Source organism: Malurus melanocephalus, unplaced genomic scaffold, assembly GCF_030028575.1.
Source record: "Malurus melanocephalus ecotype Western Australia unplaced genomic scaffold, MMel_1.1 scaffold_198, whole genome shotgun sequence".
Classification (NCBI taxonomy): Eukaryota; Metazoa; Chordata; class Aves; order Passeriformes; family Maluridae; genus Malurus; species Malurus melanocephalus.
In genome coordinates, this window is record NW_026623430.1 from 849382 (window position 1) to 873368 (window position 23987).

At 38.1% G+C, this 23987-nt stretch overlaps 1 protein-coding gene across 1 annotated transcript in view; it reads left to right on the forward strand.

Moving 5' to 3' along the window:
* The window catches only part of ADAMTSL1 (ADAMTS like 1), a 370874-nt gene that overhangs the window by 274471 nt on the left and 72416 nt on the right, over nt 1-23987 (forward strand). The window contains exons 9-14 of the mRNA XM_057373470.1: nt 3254-3365; nt 3933-4071; nt 10333-10383; nt 11997-12201; nt 13537-13684; nt 17429-17513. Of these exons, the coding sequence (XP_057229453.1) occupies nt 3254-3365; nt 3933-4071; nt 10333-10383; nt 11997-12201; nt 13537-13684; nt 17429-17513 (740 nt within the window). The remainder of the gene's footprint in view (nt 1-3253; nt 3366-3932; nt 4072-10332; nt 10384-11996; nt 12202-13536; nt 13685-17428; nt 17514-23987) is intronic.

Here is a 23987-nt window from a genome sequence, read left to right on the forward strand (position 1 = left end):
AACCAGGGGTTGAACATCAGGAAGAGTTTTACTGGAAGAATGGTCAGGCATTGAAATGGGCTGCCCAAGGAAGTGGTGGACTCACTCTCCCTGGAAATATTCCAGGAGCAATTGGACACAGCATTTCGTGCTATGGTCTAGTTGACATTGTGGTATTTGGTCAAAAGTTGGACTCCATGGTCGGGAGGCTTTTCCAACCGTAATGGTTCTTTGTCCCCATTTTGGAACACAAACACACACACACACAAAAGAAATGTAGTCTTTCCTCCTTACCCACCCCCCAACTGCATAAAATGAGAACTTCTTATTGAATATACTTTTCATGGCTTAGCCGTGTAAATGTACAAGTAACATTGGTGATTATTTAGTTATGACTGCTATTTTTGTTATAAACTGCTGATTAAATTTTAAAACTGTCCAAATAAACTATGGTAGTTTTGGAGGYCGAGCCATGTGTTCTTCTGTGAACAGAACTAAATGGTTCAGGCATACACTGCCAAAATCAAGCAAGAAAAGGCTGGGCTTCCGGGAAATTTACTTGTTTGGTTTTATGTGAACTAATCGAATTCTGGAACTATGTGAAAGACCAACAAAATGCAAAGGTGAAGTCAGATGTTGCAGCCACTCATTCACAGAATAGATCAGAATATATCAAACACACCTTATGTGTTCAAATTTTTGTTTTCTTGTTTTCATTCAATTTTCTGTGACATCTCCCAAACCAAATATGCATTTTATCAACTCCAAACTTGACCTGGACAAGAGCTKGTGCTTCTCTTGCATCATCCCAGGCAGTCATTAACAAAATCAGTTTTAAAGCAGTGTACAAGAGAATTTTTTCAAAGATCTTTCAACAGGGAAAAAAAGATATCTCTGTTGATAGTGACTGTAGGCTAGACAGTGGATATTCTGAGTACTCCAATCTTAATCAGCTCCTGCAGACAACAGTCATGTAATTTCCTATATGAAATTACATTAACACCAAAGCAGTCAAACAAAATAAAAAAATAAGTTTTTGCTGTGTATMATCACCATATATTGTTCCTCTTCTGCTTACAGTACTCCTTAAAAAAATAGGGATACTGGGTATTCTTTTATTTGCTTGTTTTGTATCATTTGAGCTTATGAYTGTGGCTCATTGTAATTCATTCCCATCTATGTTGTTATCATGACTGTATGAGTGACTTCCACATTAGGCTGGAAAAGATGTGCATCTGTCTTTTCTCTACACCAAAACAGATAACTGCAGGCATGCAGGAACAGTCTGCAGAGAGAGAGGAACTCTTCTTTCCTCCTGATATTTTTTTACTTAATGTAAACTCTTTTTTCCTCTCCTTCCTTTTATGGTAGGGTCTRTGTGAGCTCTTGGTCTGTTCTTCATGATTCACTGCAGACCGTGCTGCTGAGTACATCTGAGTTGAGGAATCACTGATGATCCTTAAAAAACAAAGAGTAAGAGCAGAATTCTCCCCAGAGAATGCCTTTCCTGCACACTGAGATCAGAGACCTCCTCAGATGGCTTCCAGCACAACAGAACATTTTTCCCAGGAGYGCCTGAGGCTCATGAGCCCGGAAAGGCCCTTCTGAAGTCTGTAATTAATGCACCATCCCCGCACAAGGAATTAGGTATCCTGTTTCTGACACGCAGGCTCAAACAATATTGATCTGTGCAAAAGGCCTCCCGTTTGCTGAAGCAGATGTATTGCTACAGCTGGTTTGGATTTTTTTCCTTTTGGGAATTGACATCACTGTTAAATTAGGARAGGGCAGCCTTAGTCTCAATGGACCAGACCTCATACACACATCAATATTCTTGCCCTCCTCCTGCTCTTCAAGAAATATCTTGATCTGCAATCATGTTGCTGTCCGTCTGCAAGAGAAAACAAAACAAACAACCCAAGTCACAAAGTTCATCTCAATTTGTCTTATTTTTGCTTCTGTTTCACAGACAATTCTTCGATAGTGTCTCTTGGTGTTTGGAAAAAGAGAAGAGAAAGGAAAAGACAGATTGAAAAATGATGTTTCCAAAACTAGGAGATTTGTTTGAAACATGAGAGGAAAAAAAAAAAAAAAAAAGGAGGCAGTGGTTAAACAGTTTAAGCCATGCGAAAAAAAAAAGAGGGGAGGATCACTCCTGAGAGCAGCRGTACTGTCTTGGAGAAGGGTTCATGTTTTCTGTTTGTGATTTGGCAGCTCTCTGCAGTGTGATAGCATCATGCCACTAACGCAGAGATGCTCAAGCAGCACCGAGACACTGTGTTCTGGGASAAATAAACAGGAGAGGTTTCAGTAGCAGATTTTTGTTCTTCCCTTGACAGCTCTTTGTGCAGAGGCATAGAGGTAAGGACAAGGGATAATCTGCCATGATTTGAAAGTCCCCATAAGCATTAATCAGCACAGATATCAAACAGGAAGGATTTTTTTTGGGCCAGGTGAAGTGGCATCGCTTTACAGTGTTAAAAGTCTCTCGTATTGCAGAGCGAGTCTCTCTCCTTGCACTACAAACTCTTGTTTATGTGGGAAATCCATTCAGCACACACAGTACTGGAAGCATGCTAGCTTTTAAACTTAGGTGGCTTATAAGCTCTAAAGAGCTTTCCAGACATGCACTTAGCCCCAGCCAGGATTCCATGCCTATGACTGAAAGAACCATTTTTACAAGCAAAGTAAAGTAAGCAGAAGAACAAACTTAAAAAAAAAAAAAAAAAAAAAAAAAAAAAAAAAAAAAAAAAAAAAAAAAAAAAAAAAAAAAAAAAAAAAAAAAGCTAATTAAAGGTTTTGTAGTATTTATTATTTCTCACAGTGCAGTCTCCCATATTTTACTCTGTACTATCAAGTGTATTATACCAGGTCTTAGAATGTTTTCCAGGAAACATTAAAATCGAAAATCTATGGCCATGTGTCAGGGACAGTAGGTRGTGGTGACTTCCTGATGTATTAAGCATCAATCTGTATCCTCTGCCCCAATAASATTATTCAGTAGCACTAGCCATGCATTTGCCAGGCACTCTTTATTTCAGAACATGGTCTCAAAATTGTCACTGGTTATGACCAGAAATTTACTTGGCTGTGTTTGAACCCAAGATTCTGCCACGGATCTATGCTTTGTTTATATATTTTATTTTCCTATGGCAAAGTATATCTGGAATTTCATGAAGTTGCAAAGCATCTCCAGTCTGCAAGATGCATGTGGTGGAATACTTCTTCCCAGCATTTGCATTAGGTTCACTCTTTGATGTAACCTCTTTTTCAGATCCGTTATGCTGGTGCTGCTGACAGTTCAGTCCAGTTCATCTTCTACCAGCCTATCATTCACCGATGGAGGGAAACTGATTTTTTCCCTTGTTCAGCATCCTGTGGTGGAGGTAATGAATTACCACTGTGTTTCAGAAGCTGTAATCTGCAAACATTACTTTTCCCAACTRCTGCCCTGAGGATTGGACCTAAAAATGGGCAAAATCTGAAAATTTAAATAATTGCAGCTAAATGAAGGGAGCAACTTGGTAGTAGTCTATAGGTTTTTAACATTGTGGTTAAAAGTGTAAATTGTRTGTAAATAAAGTACATCTTGATACCTATACGTCTGCATTTAATGCTATAGCTGTCAAACATAAGGGCTGATGGGATTTGGGTATGTCTTGGAAAAACAAGAGGTCTCAGTTCATCCCTGTTGCTACCAGCAAGTTTACCCTCCATACTGAAAGTGAGGGCATGATTCTTGGTGAGCAAKAAACATTAGCTTTTGTTTTTTCTCTAAGATTCTGAATTTTTGTCTTACCATACTGATTGTCTTTTGTTTCCTTCTACATGTGATTTATATCACTGTTTTCAATCTGGCCTGTAAAACATCAGCTGTTACATYCAAAAGCACTGAGGCAAGCTGAAAGGAAGAAAAACATCTCTCATATTATTTATTCCTCTGTGTATTGCAGGTTATCAGCTGACATCTGCTGAGTGCTTTGATCTGAGAAGCAATCGGGTAGTTGCAGATCAATACTGTCATTATTATCCTGAAAATATCAAACCAAAGCCAAAACTTCAAGAGTGTAATCTGGATCCTTGTCCTGCAAGGTCAGTCAGCTTTAATTTTGAAGGAGGCTGAGCTCCAAAGGAGTAAAATAAAATAGGAAAATATTGTGTTTCTATTTCTCACACTGTAATTTATCCTTCATAATTCAGTCCCTTTCTCATCCTGAGAATGCACTGTGYAGAACATCTCAAATTTGCACCTCCACATAGCAAAGACTGATTTGAAATGGTTGTTTCTTCCCCTCAGAATGTATTTTGCCTCATTAAGTGGTGCAACCTATGAAAAAAAAATTGTCCATGATACCATCCCCACACTTAATACGTGTCTCTTAAGTGTTAGTGACATGGAAAAATCTTTTTTTGCATGAAAATTATTATCATCACAATTAGATGAATTATTTTATGGGTTGGTTTTTTTCTAAAAAAATTTCTCCTAAACAAAAAGACAGCTTGCATTTATGGCAGCTTCTAAAAATGTAATGAGTGATTTTGTTCTATTTATCAATGTCCTTTGGCCCTGCATGGAAGTCTCATCTCTGCTTCCCCACAGAATCACAGAACAGGTGGGGCTGGTGGGTCATCTGGTTCCAYCTCCCTGCTCAGGCAGGGTCATCCCAGAGCACATTGCACAGGATTGTGTCCAGATGATTCTTGAATATCTCCAGTGAGGGAGACTGCACAAYCTCTCTGGGCAAACTGTGCCAGTGCCAGTGCTCAGTCACTGCACAGTARAGAAGTTCTTCCTCATATTAAGGTGACATTTCCTGTGCATTCTTCCTCAGAAATTAATAGTAAAAATGGCAAGAYCAAAKARTCAGATTCTTCATGTGTAAGAAGGAAAAAACAAAAAAAAACCACAACAAAGACCAATTGGATCAATTGCCCAGAACTTCAGTGGAAGTCYRTCTGCAGCCRCTCAATAAGCAGCMAGCATTTATTTGTGCAATCTAAACCTTTTGGTCCTCTTGTGTGGCTTTGCTAAAAGATGGCCAAGTAGCATGACAAGGATGCCCTAAGCCATCTTCTCACCAGCTCCTTTCCCTCTGRACTAGTTTCCTGGCAAGTTTGGTCAAGTGAGTTCAAGCAAGCGCCACCTAAAAAGTTGCTGTGTCACTTCAGATTGATGGAGGTTGTCAYAGAAAAAAGGTGTCCTAATGAGAAAAAGGCTGCTTTATGAACCTATGGGGTTTTGTGTCCACCTGGCTGAGGCTGCCCAAACCAGGTAGGCCAGCTTTAGAGTAGCTGGGCATTATCAGAGCCAATCAAATCACTCCAAGCCACAGATAGTTCTTACTTGTTATAGAAGGTTTTCACTGACCTTCACTGACTTTATCTGGAGTTAACACTCAGATTGCTTTGCCATTGAAGACACATTTACCCAGAGTGTAAGGCAGTTTATATCCCTTTGTTCCTGCAAGCACATTYCATTTGAGACAGATGTCAATAAGGCCAGAAGTAGAAGGCTGAAACAGGAATGTCTGTTGAAAGATATGGATCAGTATGCAACCTAGAGTTCCTGCTAGAGTCACTTATGTCACTATCAAGGAAAAAGTAATTTTATGTAGTTGCTCTATTTTTTTTTTTTAATTCTAAGGTGCTGTTTTTTAAACATACGGTTCTGAGTCAAATAAGTAATTTGCCTCTGGAATTTGCACTGTGGATATTTTCCATACGTTTCCCAATAATTTTAAATGGCATATTCTCAAATGGTAAGACAAATGACTGCATGGTACATGGGAGGAAAGAGAAAACRAAATAATGGCTGGGCAGATGTCAGGAAGCAATTTTTGTTTTATATAAGACATAACAAGACWAATTTGTTGATGTAAAGACCCTGAGGGGAGGGAGAGTCATTTAGCTATGCCATCCCAGAGGAAATGGCTTTTTGGAAACATCTTCATGGAATACCAAATTTCAAATTACTATTTTCAAAAGTGCCTTTGTAAAGATTTCAGGAATCAACAACCCACAGGAAAAAAAAACAGGAAATCTGTAGTGGTTACTTCTGGATTCCTGATGATTTCTTACAGTCAGGAAGAGGGTAGGTTATTTTAAGTATTCACTGGCATTCCATTTTAAAATATTTAAGCAKCAGACAATGGCTTTTGCCAATCTGTAAAGTACTAAAACCATATAAAAGCAAAATAAATACGAAGTGCATGGTAGTTTCTTCAAGATTCCCATTGATAGCATCCAGAATCCAGAAAGGTAACTCATAGTGGTGGCATAACTGAGAATTACCATTTCACTGCCTGCAAAAATAGGGATTGAAAGCAATGTTGCCTGTACTTGTGSTGTTACTGTAGGTGTCATCTACCCCAGCTCTGAAAGAAAAAGTAATTGATTCACAGAATAACTCATGGGAGGCATTAACACATACTGTCTCTTGGAGGGTCTTGATGACTGCTTCTCAACACAGAAAGTGTTCTTTAGGCACAAGGAGATAACGTCACAGCATGGCAGCATCAGAGAACACTGAAGTGCAGTATCACACACTGCTTAATGTCAGGATTTGTAGTGTTAAAGTGCAGCCTTTTTCACAAGAGTGTTTTCTATCCAGCGATAATCATGGCTGCCATGGAGTTCCTAGCTTGGATGCTAAACTATTGTCTTTTGTAGTGAACATTTCCATGTATTCCAGCACAGCCAACCCAAGCGACTTTAACAAATGTCATTATATTTGTTCATTACTAATAATATCTCAGACATATTCCATTGCTTAGATGGCACAGGCCCTGCCTTGCAGATCATTTACTCGCAGATTTGACAGATTTCAGTGAAGGTTTCAATCTGCATGTGCGAGTCTGCATCAGGAAGGAGGTGCATCAGTAATGGGTGCAGCCATCCGCGAGCATGGGCAGCCCTGCAGCCACAGCACCGCCAAAACCACAGCCCTGCCAAAACAGAGCACTCAGCAGAGATGGAGGCTGTGAGCCAGAGGCATGTGACACAGCAGTGGCCACGTGGCATACAGGGTACAGGACACCAGAGCAGGAGTGGCATTTTGTCCCCATGCAGGGTCGCAGCACCCTGAAGCACCTCGAGGGCAGAWGACCTCTCTCTGCTGGCTCCTCTCCCAGTTCTCTCTCATGTCCCTGCTTTGCTCAACACTTCCAACCTGAGGCTTGTCAGCATGCAGGAGAGAAAGCTGGGAAGGGCTGGCACCTTGTCAGAAAGAGGCAGTCACCAGGGAGGTACAGGAGAAAGGCATTTGTAATTGTCATCTGTGCTAAATGGGGGGCCCTAAGGAGGAAAAGGAGCAACTGCAAAAGAGTTCCCCAAACACGACTTCCAAGGAATGCAGCTGCAGACAGTTGTCCCAGGGGAAAGGTGAATGCAAAAATGGCAGATCTGGTTGCAGCATTCTCACCTTGGGCACGTGCAGCTCCCCTTCCATGTGCCTTGGAAGAGCAACTGTGTTGAAACTGCCAGCACTCAGGAGAAAAAYGAACCAGTGTGCAGAAAATATGACAGGACTTGTTAGTCTGAAAGGCATGGGAGATTGCAGACATATGAGACAGAACAGCGCTGAAAAATAATTGGCTTTGTGCTCCTGTTCCTGCCAAATCTCTTGATGTTTTGTGAATGAGTCCTGTTAGCTACTCACACATATTTCAGTGAAGGAATTATTATTTCCTCTGCTCATTTGGCACACATCCCCTTTGCATTGGCTGGGTAATGTACAGTAAATAAAGCCCATAAAGTAGACCTCTTCCGTCTTGTTTATGGGAGTATGATGGCCTCATAGATTTGTGGAATTCAAACCACTTTGTCCTGTCAAAAAGTTAGAATTCAYCAAAGTAATCTCCGAGATGTTTTTTGAAAGTGTTCACTTGTCTTGGGGGCTGTTTTGAAGAACACATACAAAAAAACCCCACAAAATTAGCTAGAAAAGTGCAGATGTCWTTAATGACATGATGACCATCTGCTCTTCTGTTTTATTTATTACATAAATTAAACCATTTTGTGTTATTGTGAGGGAGTCCTTCCTTACTATAACTTTATGGCTGTGATTCCTTATCTTGCAATTACAGAATGAGAGCCTTTGGGAGCCCCTCACRTATGCACAGTGTCAGTAATTCTGGGGAGCTCAATACTGTTACAGAAATGCAATATTTATGTGCAAAATTTTTTGAGGCTCAAGCCTTTCCAATGACCATATTAATCTRGTGCTTTGCAAATGTTACTTAATATTCATAACAGAGTTTGGATGTAGTACAGTTACTTMTATCTGGACAGATAGTCTTGGGAATCATGAATTCTAAAGCATGTAGACYTGGATTATGCATAAAGATCATGTTTATTAGAAAGAAAATATTTTTCACTGCAATAAGTGAGAAATGTTTTGAAATTTGCTTCTTTTTTAGGCAGTAGATKCTTTTATAGTCTACTTATTTCATTTTTTAACTCACTACGTTCACCTTTTTTCCCAACCACTTCTCAGTAAGCTGATGAGCTGGGAAGTACAAAAGGTTTCAGACTGGAATTTCAACAGCAGTGGTAGAAGAGTCAGGAAAACAGAAAATTCCCAAAAGTATAGGCAAAAAAACCCTCAGAAAAAAAAATCCCTTCCATCTTCTTAAAATACTTAAATACATCAAATATTTAAAATACAATTTCTTCAGCTGTCTACCCATCAAGCGAAGTCTGAAAAGACTTGTTCATTGACTGTRCTCTAAATGACCCATTTGTCTTTTCCAGAGCTTCCCAGTGCCAGAACTACCTCCCCTAGATTTTTAGATTTTTTGTGTGGACAGGCAGCTCTTCGAAGATGCAAATATGTGCACTCATACAGAGAGCTCTGTGACTGCAGTGGCTGCTAATCTTAGAGGGAACTGTCTAGTCCCTCTCACACACTTCCAGGGCTCCAGCTGCTTCCCGCGCTTGGAAAATTCCAGCACACTGACCTGGCACTGACTCCTGACTGTGGAAACACAATGGGATCCATTCTCTGTCTTGGACAAATTATGCACATAAACCCCCTGTTGACTGAAAGGAGAACAGAGCCCTTCGGGCCTGGCCTGACAAGATTCCTTTGAATGCTCACAGCATTTTTTGGTGAACAGTGTTGAGGATGGAGAACACTTTCTCCCTTCCACCTCCTTTGCTCCTTCTCCCTTACAGAAATCCATAGCAGCATATCTATCACCTCTTATCTGTAAAAAGTTCCTGAAAACCACCTTTCTTCTTGAGCGTCATCTCTCCATAACTTGGATGGAGACACATTTTTTATTTTAATGCAATTAGTATTCACTCTTTGAATTTCTGTCCCCTTGCCCCATTCAAATATCCAAGTGGCTTTGATGGAAGTGAAAAATGAGATGCTCTGAGATCATCTGATGTCAATAGATATGCCTGATAATTGGGAGAAAACAACGTTAAAGTTTCTCTGAGTCAAAATTATAAAACAAATKCAGATAAAATATTAAATTTCAGACTAGCAATTTAGTTAGACCCTGTAGCTGCCAATGAGATAACGGGCATCCATCTCATTCTGAAGTGGCATGATAATATTCTGATAGTTCCTAATTTTGATCTGTGCTATTGCCTTCCATAACTCTTAGATGTTACATTATAACACCATACCAATAAAACTACAGCAAAGCAAGCCCACCAAAAAACCCTACCTGACTACTAATCTTTTGTCAGGCTCCTTTCTTCTTCCAGGAAAAAAAAAATAAATAAATAAATAAAAATTAAAAGACGGTCCTGGACTCATTTAAGGTGAAGAGACAAGAAATGCAGATTTGAATTATTGATTTGTGATTACCCAAATTTCTAATCCTCACCCCTGTAAAAAAAGGTTGTTTATCCAAGGGGCAGAAACAACCATGTAATACTTATAGAAAGGATTTTATTTAGAGTTCTGTGAAGTAGATAGAAGTTCTTCCATTGTCTTCCATGACTTTGGATCCAAGCTCCAAGAAAGTATTAAGCATAGAATTTATTTTTTTTTTTCATGTTAGATAACAACACCATAGGGTAAAATAGTCTTTGGGTCACTTGTAGCAACAGATTGATTATTTGCCAAACTATAATGTATTTATWAGAAAGAAGTAGTGACCTGTGATTTATTCTTTGAATTACTCAGAAACAGTAGGATAGGAGCTTTTTTTAAATTATTTTAAATGGAATGACAACTTCAGTAAAATACCTTTTTTAGTTGGTTTATAATACTGTATTATAAAAGTTGTGTAATATAATACAATAATGTAATATGAAAGTTGTATAATGTAATCATTTAGTGTTTATTTTATTATGTGTACCTTCTACTCAGAGGGTTGGCATTATTGTTCCTAACAGTGATGGATACAAGCAGATCATGCCCTATGACCTCTACCATCCCCTTCCTCGGTATGTAAAACTGTCAACCAGATGCTAGGCTTAACAAATTCATTTTCTTTTTTTCTTCCTGTTCTCTGTACTTCTGCTTTGCTTTCAAGTTAAGTGAACAGATGCTGCTTTTCTCTTGCTCTTGACTCTTACAGATTAATGTAGAGATGTTCAAGTGCTAACCTGTTGTGATAAATTTTGTCAATGAAGACAGAAATTATATTCTACCTGAAGGAGAAATGCAGACTTACTCTGTGTGTTCCCTCTCTTTCTCCCATTCCTCAGACCCTTTTCCCTCACACATTTCCTTTTTTTGCCYTTTACTCCTCCCTGAATAGAATTATAATCTGTAGCTTTGTTATGAATCACAAGACTTTCTCTTCCTCTCCTCCATTGTGCAGCTTCTTGCATGCTTATAATTTGTTAGATTTTTGATAATAGATAAATGATTGTATTTATGTGCACATAGTCATTATCACCAAGTATTTCTGAGATACTCTTGCAAAATATATCTTTGMATCTAATTCCTTTTTTTCCTGGAAAACACTTTTCTCTGTTCTTTATTTAAAAGAAAAAAAAAAAAAAACAAACCCTGCAAGCATACCTCCCAGCCTCAAAAGTTAAACCTATTAGTAAGGAATGTAGAAGCTAAAATACTAAAACACAGTTTAACACTATTTTTAAAAATATTTTTGAAATATTTCCTGGTAGGCAGAAAAAAAAAATCTGCCTGTATCTCTGTCATGCACAGGAATATATAGAAGTAGCCACACTGGATCATGAAAATGGTCACATATCCAATCTGTGACAGGGGCTCCAGTATAAAAGAGGTTTTACCACACTATTTTGTGTGGACAGACATGTATAGGAATTCATATCTTATAGCATATGGGTCACTAAAAAGAGGAYTTTTCTTGTAAGTATGCATAGCTTTTCAGAACATGTATATAATGTTCTGTGGATTTTTCATTTCATTCTCAAATGGCACTTGTAGAGAAAAGATGACTTCTCATCTGCTCTCACTGCTTTGACTGTAAGGAAGCAAGGTTCATCTGGCTTATCTACCAGGGGACGTGTCTAACTAGTATGGTCACATTTGCTTTTTGGTAATTTCCTCACATCTTTCTTTCTTTTTTTCTCTGCTGAGTTACTTCCTTGGGAAAAACACTGCACTTTCCCTTTTCGTTCTGCAAAAGGGGCATCAGCCTCAGACCACACTGAGTTCCTGTGATTTGTGACAAATATTCCTCAGAGTATGACAAATTRTGAAAATATGATAATCCCATCAATTAAAAAAGAAAAGAACACAATTAAGTTTAAAGTGTTTGGATTTTTTGTAATAGTAGTGATTCGGTTAGTGGGAGAGAGGAGATTTCATATTATTAACGGTGATGTAGAAGACACCAGCCATGAGCATGCTTTACTACTGTGGACACTTAGGAAAATATATATATTATTAATTTTCGCTGATGCTGATAAAGTAAAAAAAAAAAAAAAAGGGGGGGGAAAAGGAAAAAAAACTCCACAAAACCAAAACTCTCAGTATTGCAGATAGCAGTTTATGCATTTTGGGGGTACAGGTGGGTGTGGAAACAGCATGGGTAGTGTTTGCTGATGCCTCTCTGTTTTCCCAGATGGGAAAGCACACCCTGGACTGCCTGTTCCTCATCCTGTGGAGGGGGAATTCAAAGCCGCAGTGTCTCCTGTGTGGAAGAAGACATTCAGGGGCACATCAGCCCCGTGGAAGAATGGAAATGCATGTACACTCCAAAGATGCCTGTTGTCCAGCCTTGCAATATATTTGACTGCCCAAAGTGGCTTGCTCAGGAATGGTCTCCGGTAACCAACTTCACTTTGTTGGTTTTGTATTTACCACACTAGGAAAATAYCTTAAATTATAGTTTAGTGAGTTTTGGAAGTTGTACTGCTGTCTCTCCTTAATACCAACACCTCTGTTTTAAATTATGCTATTTGTCTAACTGCAAAGAAAACACTCAGGAGAAATCTATTAATAAGATGAACATGAGCAAGGAGAATGATGGAAAAATAAATCAGCTTTGTAACATTAATTTGTGGCCTTCTCTAATAATAAACTGGGAATATAAATTAAATCCACAAATCAAACCAGTAAGCATGTAATGGTATTTCTATATTAAAATATTTCAGCCATAAATTGAATCTCAAAATCTGAGGTATTTCCAGAAATACATAAATTTGTATATGACCYTGCTCTTTGATACTTACAGTTTTCTGTTCCTGACTTGTCTTTCCATCTGTATGCAAGTAAATGTCTTGGAAATACCCCTCCACAAAAGTATTGAAGTATTTTAACTTTGTACTTTAAGACTTACATTGAATAAAATTTCTCACCACCCTAGTTTTTCAGCAAGTAAACTGCACTTTAGAAGCAGGCTTACCTACAGATGAGGTGCTCTTCATTGATTGAGAAGTGTTTGCAGATTTCCCAGTGAAAGCTGCTATCCAAGAGCCAAGTAATGTTGGTAGTATTCCTGGCACTTCCAACTGGTTGGTAGTTTTGATCCTCTCCCGTGCAACCAATTTTGAAACAATCTGTACAGGGGGAAAAGGTTGATGAACCATAGCAAAAATAAAATTAAAAAACAAAAATTTAAAAACCCTAAAAATCTAAAAAAAAAAAAAAAAACAAACAAACAAACAAAAAAAAAGCCTTAAGTGTCTGAGGGAACAAAGCCCAGTAGTTTCCCATTCTGTTTGGTGTTTGTTTCCAAAATGGCCGAGTGCCTCCCCTGTTGATACATAAGCCCCAATACTTTGTCCAAGCAAGGCAGAGTGGCTCCAGATGAAACCGACGGGGTGTTACTGAACGTAYCCAATATGGGACAGATGGCCACAAGCCAAGTAGGCATCACTGCAGGAGTGACRCTGCAAGAGAAGTCCAGTGTCAAAATGTTGAAATCACAAAAATGTTCTGACCAAAATGGCAAAAATTTCTGTCAGTTTTATACCTTATCTGTAATTACCAAATATTATGTTCAAGATTGGGTGTTTCTGCACCCATGTTTGACTCTCCAATGTACACATACTTCTGTTGCATATTCCTCTTCTACTTACCACTTCTTTGACATATCACACACATCTATTTTTTTTTCTCCTTTTCATTTTCTATTTTTTCTTCTTTTTTTTTTAATCCAGTGCACTGTGACCTGTGGACAAGGGCTCAGATACCGTGTGGTCCTTTGCATTGACCACAGAGGGATGCATACAGGAGGCTGTACTCCTAAAACAAAGCCACACATCAAAGAAGAATGTATTGTACCCACTCCTTGCTACAAACCCAAAGGTAATGAGGCAGAATGATTCTCATAAATTTTTCAGAGCTCTTCTGTGTTCAACCATTTTGTTTTGTTGCTGGCATCACTGTTTCCACCTGCACCAAGTTGTGAYTTTGCACCTGTCTCTTCCTGTCTGTCTGCTAGCACTTTGGAGTGAGTGTGACCTCTTTTTTTTTCTTACAAGCTGTGGGCTTTTCTTTGTTAATTTGTGGTTCAGAGACTAAGTAATATGAACATAAATTTGTCTGTAGTTTAAGTAGGTTTGACCTCACCGTTTGTGTGTGAGCTAAATTTGCCTTGTGTTTTAAAATAAATTGAAATTAAATATATAAATAATGGCTGTTGTAAATAAATGTAACTGTAATTGCAAAAGGGCCTGTTCATAACTTYTAGCATGACGTAAGTCAGAAGCAAGCATATCTCATCAAGAGGTTCTTCTTACTATGTCAGCTGCAAAATTTGTCAGACACAAATATAGCAAGAAGTATTCACAATTTGTAAAGTAATGTTTTTCTTACTTGAGCCTCAAATAGAGAGTAATACTGGGGTAAAAAAAAAACCTATGGTTTGTTGAAAGGAGCAGAAACTATTTGTGCATTCATTTGGAGGTTCTTATGGGACAAGAAGGTTAAAAAGGCTGGGTTGGATAGCAGGTAGTGACCAGGTGCAGCAGACACSTGTGTTTGGGCATTTCCACAGGTGTGTGAGCACACGTGGGACCACTGTCACCACCCCCGTGCCCGTGTGCTGAGGATTTAGGGAAAGCTCTGGGCAACGGCCATTCAGGTGGACTTAAATTTCCTGAACTTGCACTTTACCRTAAGAAGAAAACAATTCCTTTGAAAAAAAGAGTTGTTGTCTTGAAACATATTAAGAGCCCTTTTTATGAAGCCCTGTGAAGCAAGACTGACCCAGCATCTTGTGCTGTTCCAAGACTGTGAACTTCAACAGTGAAATTTCTAATTTTAAATTTCTGCGCTTAGAGGCTGATGATAGGCACACTTGCCAAGTTTCAAGATTCCAGTTTACCATGACCATGAGATTTCACTGTATCTGTGAGCCACCAGAGGGGTGAAGCCCAGGCAGGGGGTCTCTGGGAAGCAAAGAYTACCTTTGCACTGTGTTTTACTGGCCAACATGAGCTTTGTCCATGCACCTTCCAAGATATAAAAAGTGAAAAAAAGGCCCTGTGACTGTGTTGGCACAACTGTGAGCTTCATACAGCTATTCAGTGATTTTGGGCTCAATCAGTCAGCTGGTTTTTTTGGGCATTGTGTTTTTATGGTGCTCAGAATGCACGTAATGCAAGATCCAGTCAGCCTGCATCATAAARTGTCAGCAAAATGCAATAAGACACTGAAGAGATCTTGTTTTGCAAACCAACCACGCTGACTTGTGCTTAGAAGGGTGCAAAACCAGCTGGGAAAGCTTTGCTTACCTCCATCTGCATGAAGTGTCTTTAAATGGGACTTTTCTTGTAACAAAATAAATTATCCTTTGCTGGAAGCCCACTCTTGGAATAGCATGGAATCTTTACCCCRGATAAGCTCTTATGCTGCCCTTTGCAGCACATACATGGTTAATTTCTGATTGTAGGCAGGTACTTCCTGCTTCCATTTTTTCACATGGAAAAGTTCTATGCAAATCTTATCTTGTTTGGGTTTGGTTTTCAATAATTCAAGAGGAAATGTTTGAATATTGAATAATATAACTTTATACACCATATATATATATAAATATATATATAATATGTATTTGAATAGTGTAACTGAGGGCTGAGTAGTGCTTTCAGAAGAGTGTTGGACCAAATGGTATCCAGCCGTGTCTTCCAAACCAAAGTCTATTTATAGACTAGAAATTTGTCTTTTTTATTTCGCGCAACTAGAGTTAGAAATTTAGAGCAGTGGGGGTAATGCAGTACCTCTCATCTACTGAATGTTTTGGTCATAGCCTGGGTTTTTTTCTGCAAATGGATTAACACTAAGCAGAAAACAATCTTCCTGGCTGACTGAAACAGCCAGACAAAAATGTGGAAGTCTCTCTTCTCTTAACACACTCTGCAAAAAAGAAATGGAAGGCAAATTGTTCATGTAATTGATTTCATTTTAGTTTATTCAAGCCCTAAAGCACTTTATTGCGCCAAAAATGGGGAAAAGTTAGTATGGCACTGGATTAAGTAATGATTTTCATTTTCAACAGAGAAGGCATATTCATCTAATGTAACTTTCTGTATAATATAAGATTTTATTGTTTTTACTGGAAGTGTTTTATAAAATAAAAGGTTTTACTTTGATCTCCAAAGGTAAAAAATCCTTCTTTATGTTAGAACTGCTTTTTGCTSATTTTTCTGTCAAAGCATACAACATCAACATTTCTAATCCTCTAATAAATTTTATAGTGTAGATGATAATTAACTGCACCTCTAATAAAAGGAGAGTTATTTAAAAAGTCACAAAACAGGCAATATTACACAAGAAGTTTTGCTTTTTACAAGCAGTTGCATCCAGGCAAAAAAATGTACGGAAGCAAGATGCGATGTTCCAAAACGCATAAAACAAATTGTAGAACTTATAAATAGAAATATTTCCTACATATTTTGGGTGATTAGTAAAACATAGATTACACTAAGAGCTGTGCTGGCAAACATTCATCATTAAATGGCATTAATACATTAGAGCTTAGCAAGTTGTTTATGAGATAGAAGCAGCATTTCTATTACTGTGCCTCTTTTCCTCAGTTATTAACTTGCTCCAAGGAAATTTGCATAATTAAAGTTGCAGTAGCTGTGTAGTCAAGTCATAGGTCGTTGTTCCAGTGTGATAAAACTGACAGATGGAAAAATTCATGTTCATGTGTGAAATTTCATTACTCTGCACAGTCAGAGTCACAGACAATTTGGAATAACATTAACCTGCTCCTGTTGGCGAGTACAAGTCCTTCCTTTTTTAAACACTYACTGCCCTTTCTTTGTATTTTTTACCCTTGATCCTGGCCTGGAAYGTTGTGTTGAAGTGCAGAGCTCCTTCTCAAATTATAGTGCCAAATTTGCTCTTACCTTACACCCCTACAGAGCTATTTTATACCCCTGCAGAGCTCATTGCACTGTGTGCACATCCTGGAGGGGAAGTGGAGCAGCTCCACTGTTCTCCATCAGAAATGACAGAAAAAGTATCAAGCTCATTTTTTTAAATCCACATAACTGATGAACTGATAAACAGAGTTGAAAAGCAAAGCTGGGCCATTTTATTATGATTTTCCTGTGGCACCRCTCATCAAAGCAGGATTTTCTTCCTTTTTTTAATCTGCCAAACCCAAGCTCAGCATGTCTTCTGAAATTCTAAAATTTAAAGGTAAATACAGGAATTTTACACATTTTGCCTTTACAGTGTAACAGAGGCCTGTTGCATTTGCAAGATCCCTAAAAAAAAATACTTTCCAAAGTGCCTGCTTTTGCAGTCTAGTTGTATAATCTGAAAGGTGACCTAATTTTCATTTGCCTGTCTGGCTTTAGGGCACTATAGCCCTGTGAAATGTCTGGCCATACARCTTTGTAAGTGAAATATTCCAGGTGATGAAACAGTTGTTTCTCCCCACCMTGTTTTCATTTCTCTTTTTCTTCTCTGTGCTCAAGCCTCCACGTGTGTGAAGGTACTCAGGCATCACAGGCATTGTTGGTGAGAGCAGGGAGGGTGGCACACATGGCAGAATTACTGCATTATTCCTATTTTCACATGCTTGTGTTTGCTCCATAGAGAAACTTCCCACAGAAGCCAAGTTGCCATGGTATAAGCAGGCTCAAGAGCTGGAGGAAGGAACAGCCGTATCTGAAGAACCATCGTAAGTCTCAAAAATTTGTTTACAACCAATTCTCATTAGGTGATCCAAAAAGCTGCAATTGCTCCTCCCCTGGAGGTGTTCATGGCCAGGTTGGATGGGGCTCTGAGCAGCCTGGTCRAGTGGAAAGTGTCCCTGCCCACAGCACAGGCAGCTGGAACAAGAGGATCTCCAAGGTCCTTTCCAGTCCCAAGCCCTCTGTGATTCTGTGGTGTTTCCATGTGGGAACCTGRGGGTTGAGCAGAGCTAGCATGGTCTTGAATGTGTTTGATTTCTGTTGGAGGGTAAAAGACAGACCCAGACCTGTGGAAATCTATGGTCTTTAGGCTGTACCACACATAGGTGTGGAGAGACAGATTTCAAGAGGGTAAATGCAGATTAATTTAAGCAAATATGTGCCTTTTTTATTTAAGGTCATTGCAAGAATATTACAATAAGATGCCATGTAGCTATGTATTTATATGTTCTCTGTTACCACTATATTTTCACAGCTCAGCAGCTTATTTTACTTTCTCAATACCCCTGTGAAGTAAGAGGTAAAGCAAGACAGACAGTGAGAATTCCCCCTTGCCTTTTTCCCCAAGGAAAAGCACAGTAAAAACAAAAAAAAAAAAAAAAAAAAAAAAAAACCCACCCAAAATATATATAGCAGAAAACAAACCAGAATCCTGTGATATAGACCACATAAACCTGGAGGAATGAGGCTGAGAAATTAAAATTACTGTTGTGATTATGTTTTTCATTTTTTTTGGTCTGAAACTGTGATAAATGCATGTTATAATTGCAACCTCTGTACASAGCTTCCATCAATATCCAGTTCCTTGTGTCTGAGCACATGGCTTTTTTTTATTGCAACTGCAATTATGTAGTACACTAAAAAACATTGTTATGCAATATAATTGCAGTTTTGCAATTATGTCCATTTGAAACACGGACATTAAGAAAGTGGGGACATTTGTAGTAAGTCTTTCAAAATAAAAAAAAAAAAAATCCAGGTGCCATATGTATAAATTCATACATAGAGACAAATGTATGCAAAGACAAGCATTTATACACACATATACACAGGCAAATGTACACATTCATATGTGTTTATGTATATTAGTAGCAGCTATCACATACACTATAATGAAATACTTAACTGCCTCCATAGTTCCATAGACTTTATGGGTTGATTAATTCAGAGTCAAAGCCTAGAAAATGTTATATTTGTGAATACTAATTTTTCATGTGGAAACTGCACTTTATTTTCTTGTGATTTTTCTTGTGACTATACTCAATTACTTAGCTAAATGTACATTTATCAAACTGTAAATAAACCTTGGAACACACATAAAATAGGAACAATACTGATACGCTGTGGTAACATTTGGAATAATTTGTTACAGTAAGAAATCTTTTGATCAGTTTTGCAAACAAGATTCATTGCACTGTAGAAAAGGAGTATAGTTATATATTATTTTGTGTGTGTGTGTGTGTGTGTGTGTGTGTGTGTATGTGTGTGTGTATGCAGGTATATGAGCTTTAAATATTAAGAAGGGATTTGTAGAGAATAGGCATAACCTTTTGTTTTTCATGATGCATATTTTAATAAAATATTTTGGAAAACCATATGGATATATTACTTGTGATACAAMAAAAGACCTTTTCCCTAAAGGGAAAGAGGTTTAAGAACTTCAGTTTATTTCTAAGTGYAGTTATGATGCCTCGGTATTTGTATGTCACTGCTCTGCTGCACTGAAGGCCCTGTTCTGCAAAGACACTCTGTCTGCTCCATCTGCTGCAGGGTTCACTGATGCCAGTGGGATTCTGTCATTCCCATACACTAGGGCACAGTCCAGATAGGGTTCAGCCTGCTGTGGGGTGACATTTTGTACATTTGTTTTCTCCCTGTGAGGCACACATCCAGGAGCATTTTCTAATCTTTATTTTAGGCTGATGAGAAATCTACTTAAATTAAGTTCAAGTGTAGATTTTTATATGTGTTGACTAACAGGAAGAATAAAGGGCACGAAGTCAGGGTCTTTACATAAACTTTCCCAACGCTTGGAAATGCCTTGTGTTTAGTTTGGAATGATTTTTGGTGATAAGGCATGAGACAGGAAAACCAAATAAAACTTAGAAAATTTATGCTGGAAGAACCATCCATGCAATCCCCATTTGTAAACTGTAACAGCCATCTGCATATTGTTCCAGAATATCTAATCAGTTTTAGGGATCTTGAGCAGTTCCACCTAAAATTGGTTTTGGTGCCACGCTATTACTATTGTTTTTCATTAATGTCTTACTTTGAAAAGTTATTTATTTTAGGTCCTGGTTATTAGATTGAAAAATTTTATGTAATAATATGAAAAGGGAGACAAAACATTCAAAACTCACCAAGATACGAGGAACAATYGACTTTATGGCCAGTTTTATAGTATCATTTCATTCAGCTGTGTAGGGCTTTCAAACACTCCAAGAGCGAGATGTGGTCCCKGTTAATGCACCTTTTGGCCTCTGCTTCTGTAGCTGTGCAGAKATTCAAGGTAATATTCCATGGTCCACTACTGACAGATCAGGCTACCACCCAYATGTTTTGGCTGATGAATGATCAGTCTGGAGTGTAGATGCATGGTAATTTGAGGCTTGGAACAGCTGAGAGTTTTTTAATGTTGGATTGAGCAGTGGTTGGTCTAAGACTGTGTGTGATGTGGTCAGCTATTCTGCTGACTGTGAACTAACTAAAATGTGAGCAGCTGTGGGGCAGGAGGAACAGCAGAAGGCCCTCAGGGGTCATGGATAGGTGCTGAAGAGGCAGTATTGTGTTCAGAAGCATGTTTACTTTCAGTTGCAGCAATGGAAGTTTCTTCAGACAAACTATGAGTTTCCTCWTCACTCTATGTTGGTGCAGTAATTACCTGTTTCATTTTTCAGCATATTTCTTCTATTAATTGAGTTCTCACATTTATGAATCTCTGTATTGCTGTCTTCTGATTTTTGTGAATATTTCTATTGAATATGATCTTTGTTATGAATTTGCAYGCTATGATTTATAAAGCTACAGTATTTCTCTTATACTATACTTCCACCTGTAATTTGTGATCATTCTTCAATATGTGCTGCCAGAGCACCAGATGCTGCAATTTTATTCCATCTGCRTACAGTGCCTTCCATTATTTATATCTTCAGGAATTTCTAATGCAAGCAAGACTTATGGTTGAATTTTGTCTGTATATGTCTATCTGTCAGTTGCCTTCCTCTCCACTCAGTAATGTCTGAATTTATTCCTATTAACTGCTTCTGACAGAGGTATAAAATTATCACAGAGAATTTTACTCCTCTGTCAAACTTGGTTGATACTTCAGGAAATTCAGTGGAAGTGTTTTCCACATGTGTCACTGAACTAAACGACTGARTAGAAAACTGACACTCTAGAGTTCCCCAGAGGATGAAAAGGTTTTCAGAGGAGTTCAGTCCWTAATAGATAGCAGAGAATCCACTTGGACACTCAGCCTTCAAATATAACTTCATGGCAAATGGTTCTTGACTGGTTCTGCAGCTCAAAGAATTAAACASCAATTAAGAATTAAAGAATTAAAATCAAAGACTTAAAAAACAATTCGACCACTTTGAGACTGGAGAGAATAGTTGTGTGACCTAGTGCACCTTTAGATAGGATTAATGAAATATTAATTGCTGACAGAATTTCTTTTTAATATTTCATGTTAGTAATGAAGTGTTGTAATTGTTGTAAAGATGTTTAAGATGAGAAGACCTTGCTGTCCTGTGTCAAGGTACATGTKGTTCTCCTACTGCTGTCCATTCCTGAAGTTACCATTCATCCGGCATTAGAAATGTTTCCTGCGGAAGGAGCCAGAGCATCTTTCTGTCTGACTTCTTTCACTCATTACACCAGCACAATGTGACAGCCAGAGTCAGAAACAATGGCAAAAATTATTAAAAAAAAAGCATGGGATTTTCTGTGTATAATGTGATTGGGTTTATGAGTGGTGGAGAGTTTCTTAAAATATTCTGTCTCTAACTCTTGAAAAATGCTTTTGCATGTTAACACCATATCCAGCTTTTAATAACATACTGGCATAAATAACCCTGGTGCTAGCCATAAGAATAAAAGGGAGCAGGGAGTGATGAGGAGAGGGCAAAAAATAATATCTGGATACCAGATGGCACCATCATAGGGATGGGGCCAGTTCAGTAAAAAACAAAAGGAAATTCCTGACATGCTTTAGCAGGGGTGACAAAGCCCTCAGGGAATTGRATGTGGACAGAGAGGCCAGTGTGACAGAGCCACCCAATATCTCTTTCTTACCTTTCAGCAGGTATTTATGCTTCTAAAGACACATAAGTTATTTCAATTTGATTTTCCTTCTTGAACAGTTTCCATCATGTTCTTTGTACCCRATTCACAGGTTAATTAGTTTAGAACTTCATATCATGACTTTACTTTAAAAATAAAGCATATTATGATTGTTGCATTGATTAAAAAAAACAGTGAGGACATATTTAGCTTTATCTGCTGGGCCATTGCTTGTCCACTTTAGATTCAAGCAGTGAAGAGGAAGAAGAGGGTATCGGGAAACTTGTTCATATTAAGGTCTATTGGGAAAAAAAATTAAACTGTATACATGGTTAGTCAAAGCAAAAGTCAGCAAAGTGGCATGTTCACATTCGGTAATGATTCCTATATTAGCTAATGAGTTCTATCTCCTTCAAGGACCCCCTACATACAGTCACAACTGCATAGGATTTATGTGTAATGACAATAAAGGACAGAGGTAGTAATTTTCCCTTTAAAGTGAAGGAAGGCAACTRTGAATGAAAAGCAGCAACAGCTTCAAATAGAGACGCAAACCTGAAGGAAAAATCATATTCAAAACTGAACTTAGTTTTGTGTAGGGACAAAATGTAATCAGTCTGACTGGAATTGGACCTGTGTAGCTGYCTCCAGAGTTAATATTCTCACAGATGGAGCCCTGATATTTTATTGTTACGTGGTCATGAGCACCATTTCATGTCTCTGAAAAATGCCACCAGTAGTTATCCAGTGCTGAATGTGAGCATCCTGTGGTGTTATGCATGCCTTGAAACMTGTGGAAAGGTGACCTTTCCTGAAGGAAAAGGACATGCTTGCATTTCAGCTCAAGACAAGGAATCTGGAAGTCTCTTCTGGCTCTGTCACAGAAAATGCCCAAGCCTTCAACCAAGCCACGGAACATTTCATTTCAGCAGTAGTATCTGATCTTAGAGACTTAACAGATGGGCATCTCTGCCATAGAGCTCTCAGTCTTACAGGTGTGTGCATATCTAAAAACCTCAGATTTTATCTGTGCCATGGATTTACCCAACAATGGATTAAAACAAATGGACAAAGCAAGAGTGAAAAAAAACAACCAAACAAAAAAAAAATTAAGCCATTAAAATTCAGGGCAATATGTAATTATGTAGCAGTGRAGAAAATGAGCTGTTCTGCTCCATAGCTCAAAGCACACTTTTTTTCTTCATAAACTTGTTTTTCTTCATAACACACATCGTAGGAACCCAAGCCCTAGACAGAGGAGGYTGTCACTACATAAATCAAGAGTTTCAGAGATCTCCATAGCATTCGGCACAGCTCTCCATGGGTCTCACCCTGAACCCACTGTGACCTGCTGTGAAAGATTTCCCATTGTTGAACATTGATATTGTCTTCTTGTTTCTCAAGAGATGAGAAATATGGAGATATGTTTTGTGCGGTTTTCTTGAGTTTCCCTCTTTTTTCTGCTTTTAATTTTTTCAATTCTGCTAATTTTCTCTTTATCAGCTAAGAGTTATATAACATTTAAACCAGATTTCCAAAGTTCTCACCTAAAAGGCAGAAATTTGACCTAGATAACTAAAAAAATATAATTTCCTGAAGGTATTCTCTTAGTTTCATTATGAGTTGCTGATTCTGATGATAGTATTTGGCACATATAGATCAAGCCTCCTTTCAGAAAGGATCCAGTCTACTTTAGAATAGTTTTATTCTTCATTCTTACTTTACTCTTTAGTCACGTTCATATTTTTCTTTTGCATCCTCTTCCTTTTGTTCCTGTGTTTGTATCCGTGATATACTAATCTGTAAATATTCTGAGTTTTTGAAGTATCTCTGTTTTTCTAAATGAGTAATTTTAATACCTTGCAAAATATCCTCCCTATTAGTTTGGAGTATACCAGGTCTTTAACAAAGAAAAGTTGCACAATTCACAGTGTTCAAAAATAGAAGAAAAACAGCTTTTGATGAAGATTTTTTTTTTTTTTTTTTTTTTTTTTTTTTTTTTTTTTTTTTTTTTTTTTTTTTTTTTTTTTAGAATCTAATTAGAGTTTCTACCCTTCAGTTTGCCAGGTTAAGAAGCTGTGCAGTGGCTGATGTGAACACTTAATCTGTGACAGATTTTCCACATCATAATGATATTACAGCAGTTGCTGTCTTAGAGTGTTCCACCTGTAAAGAGT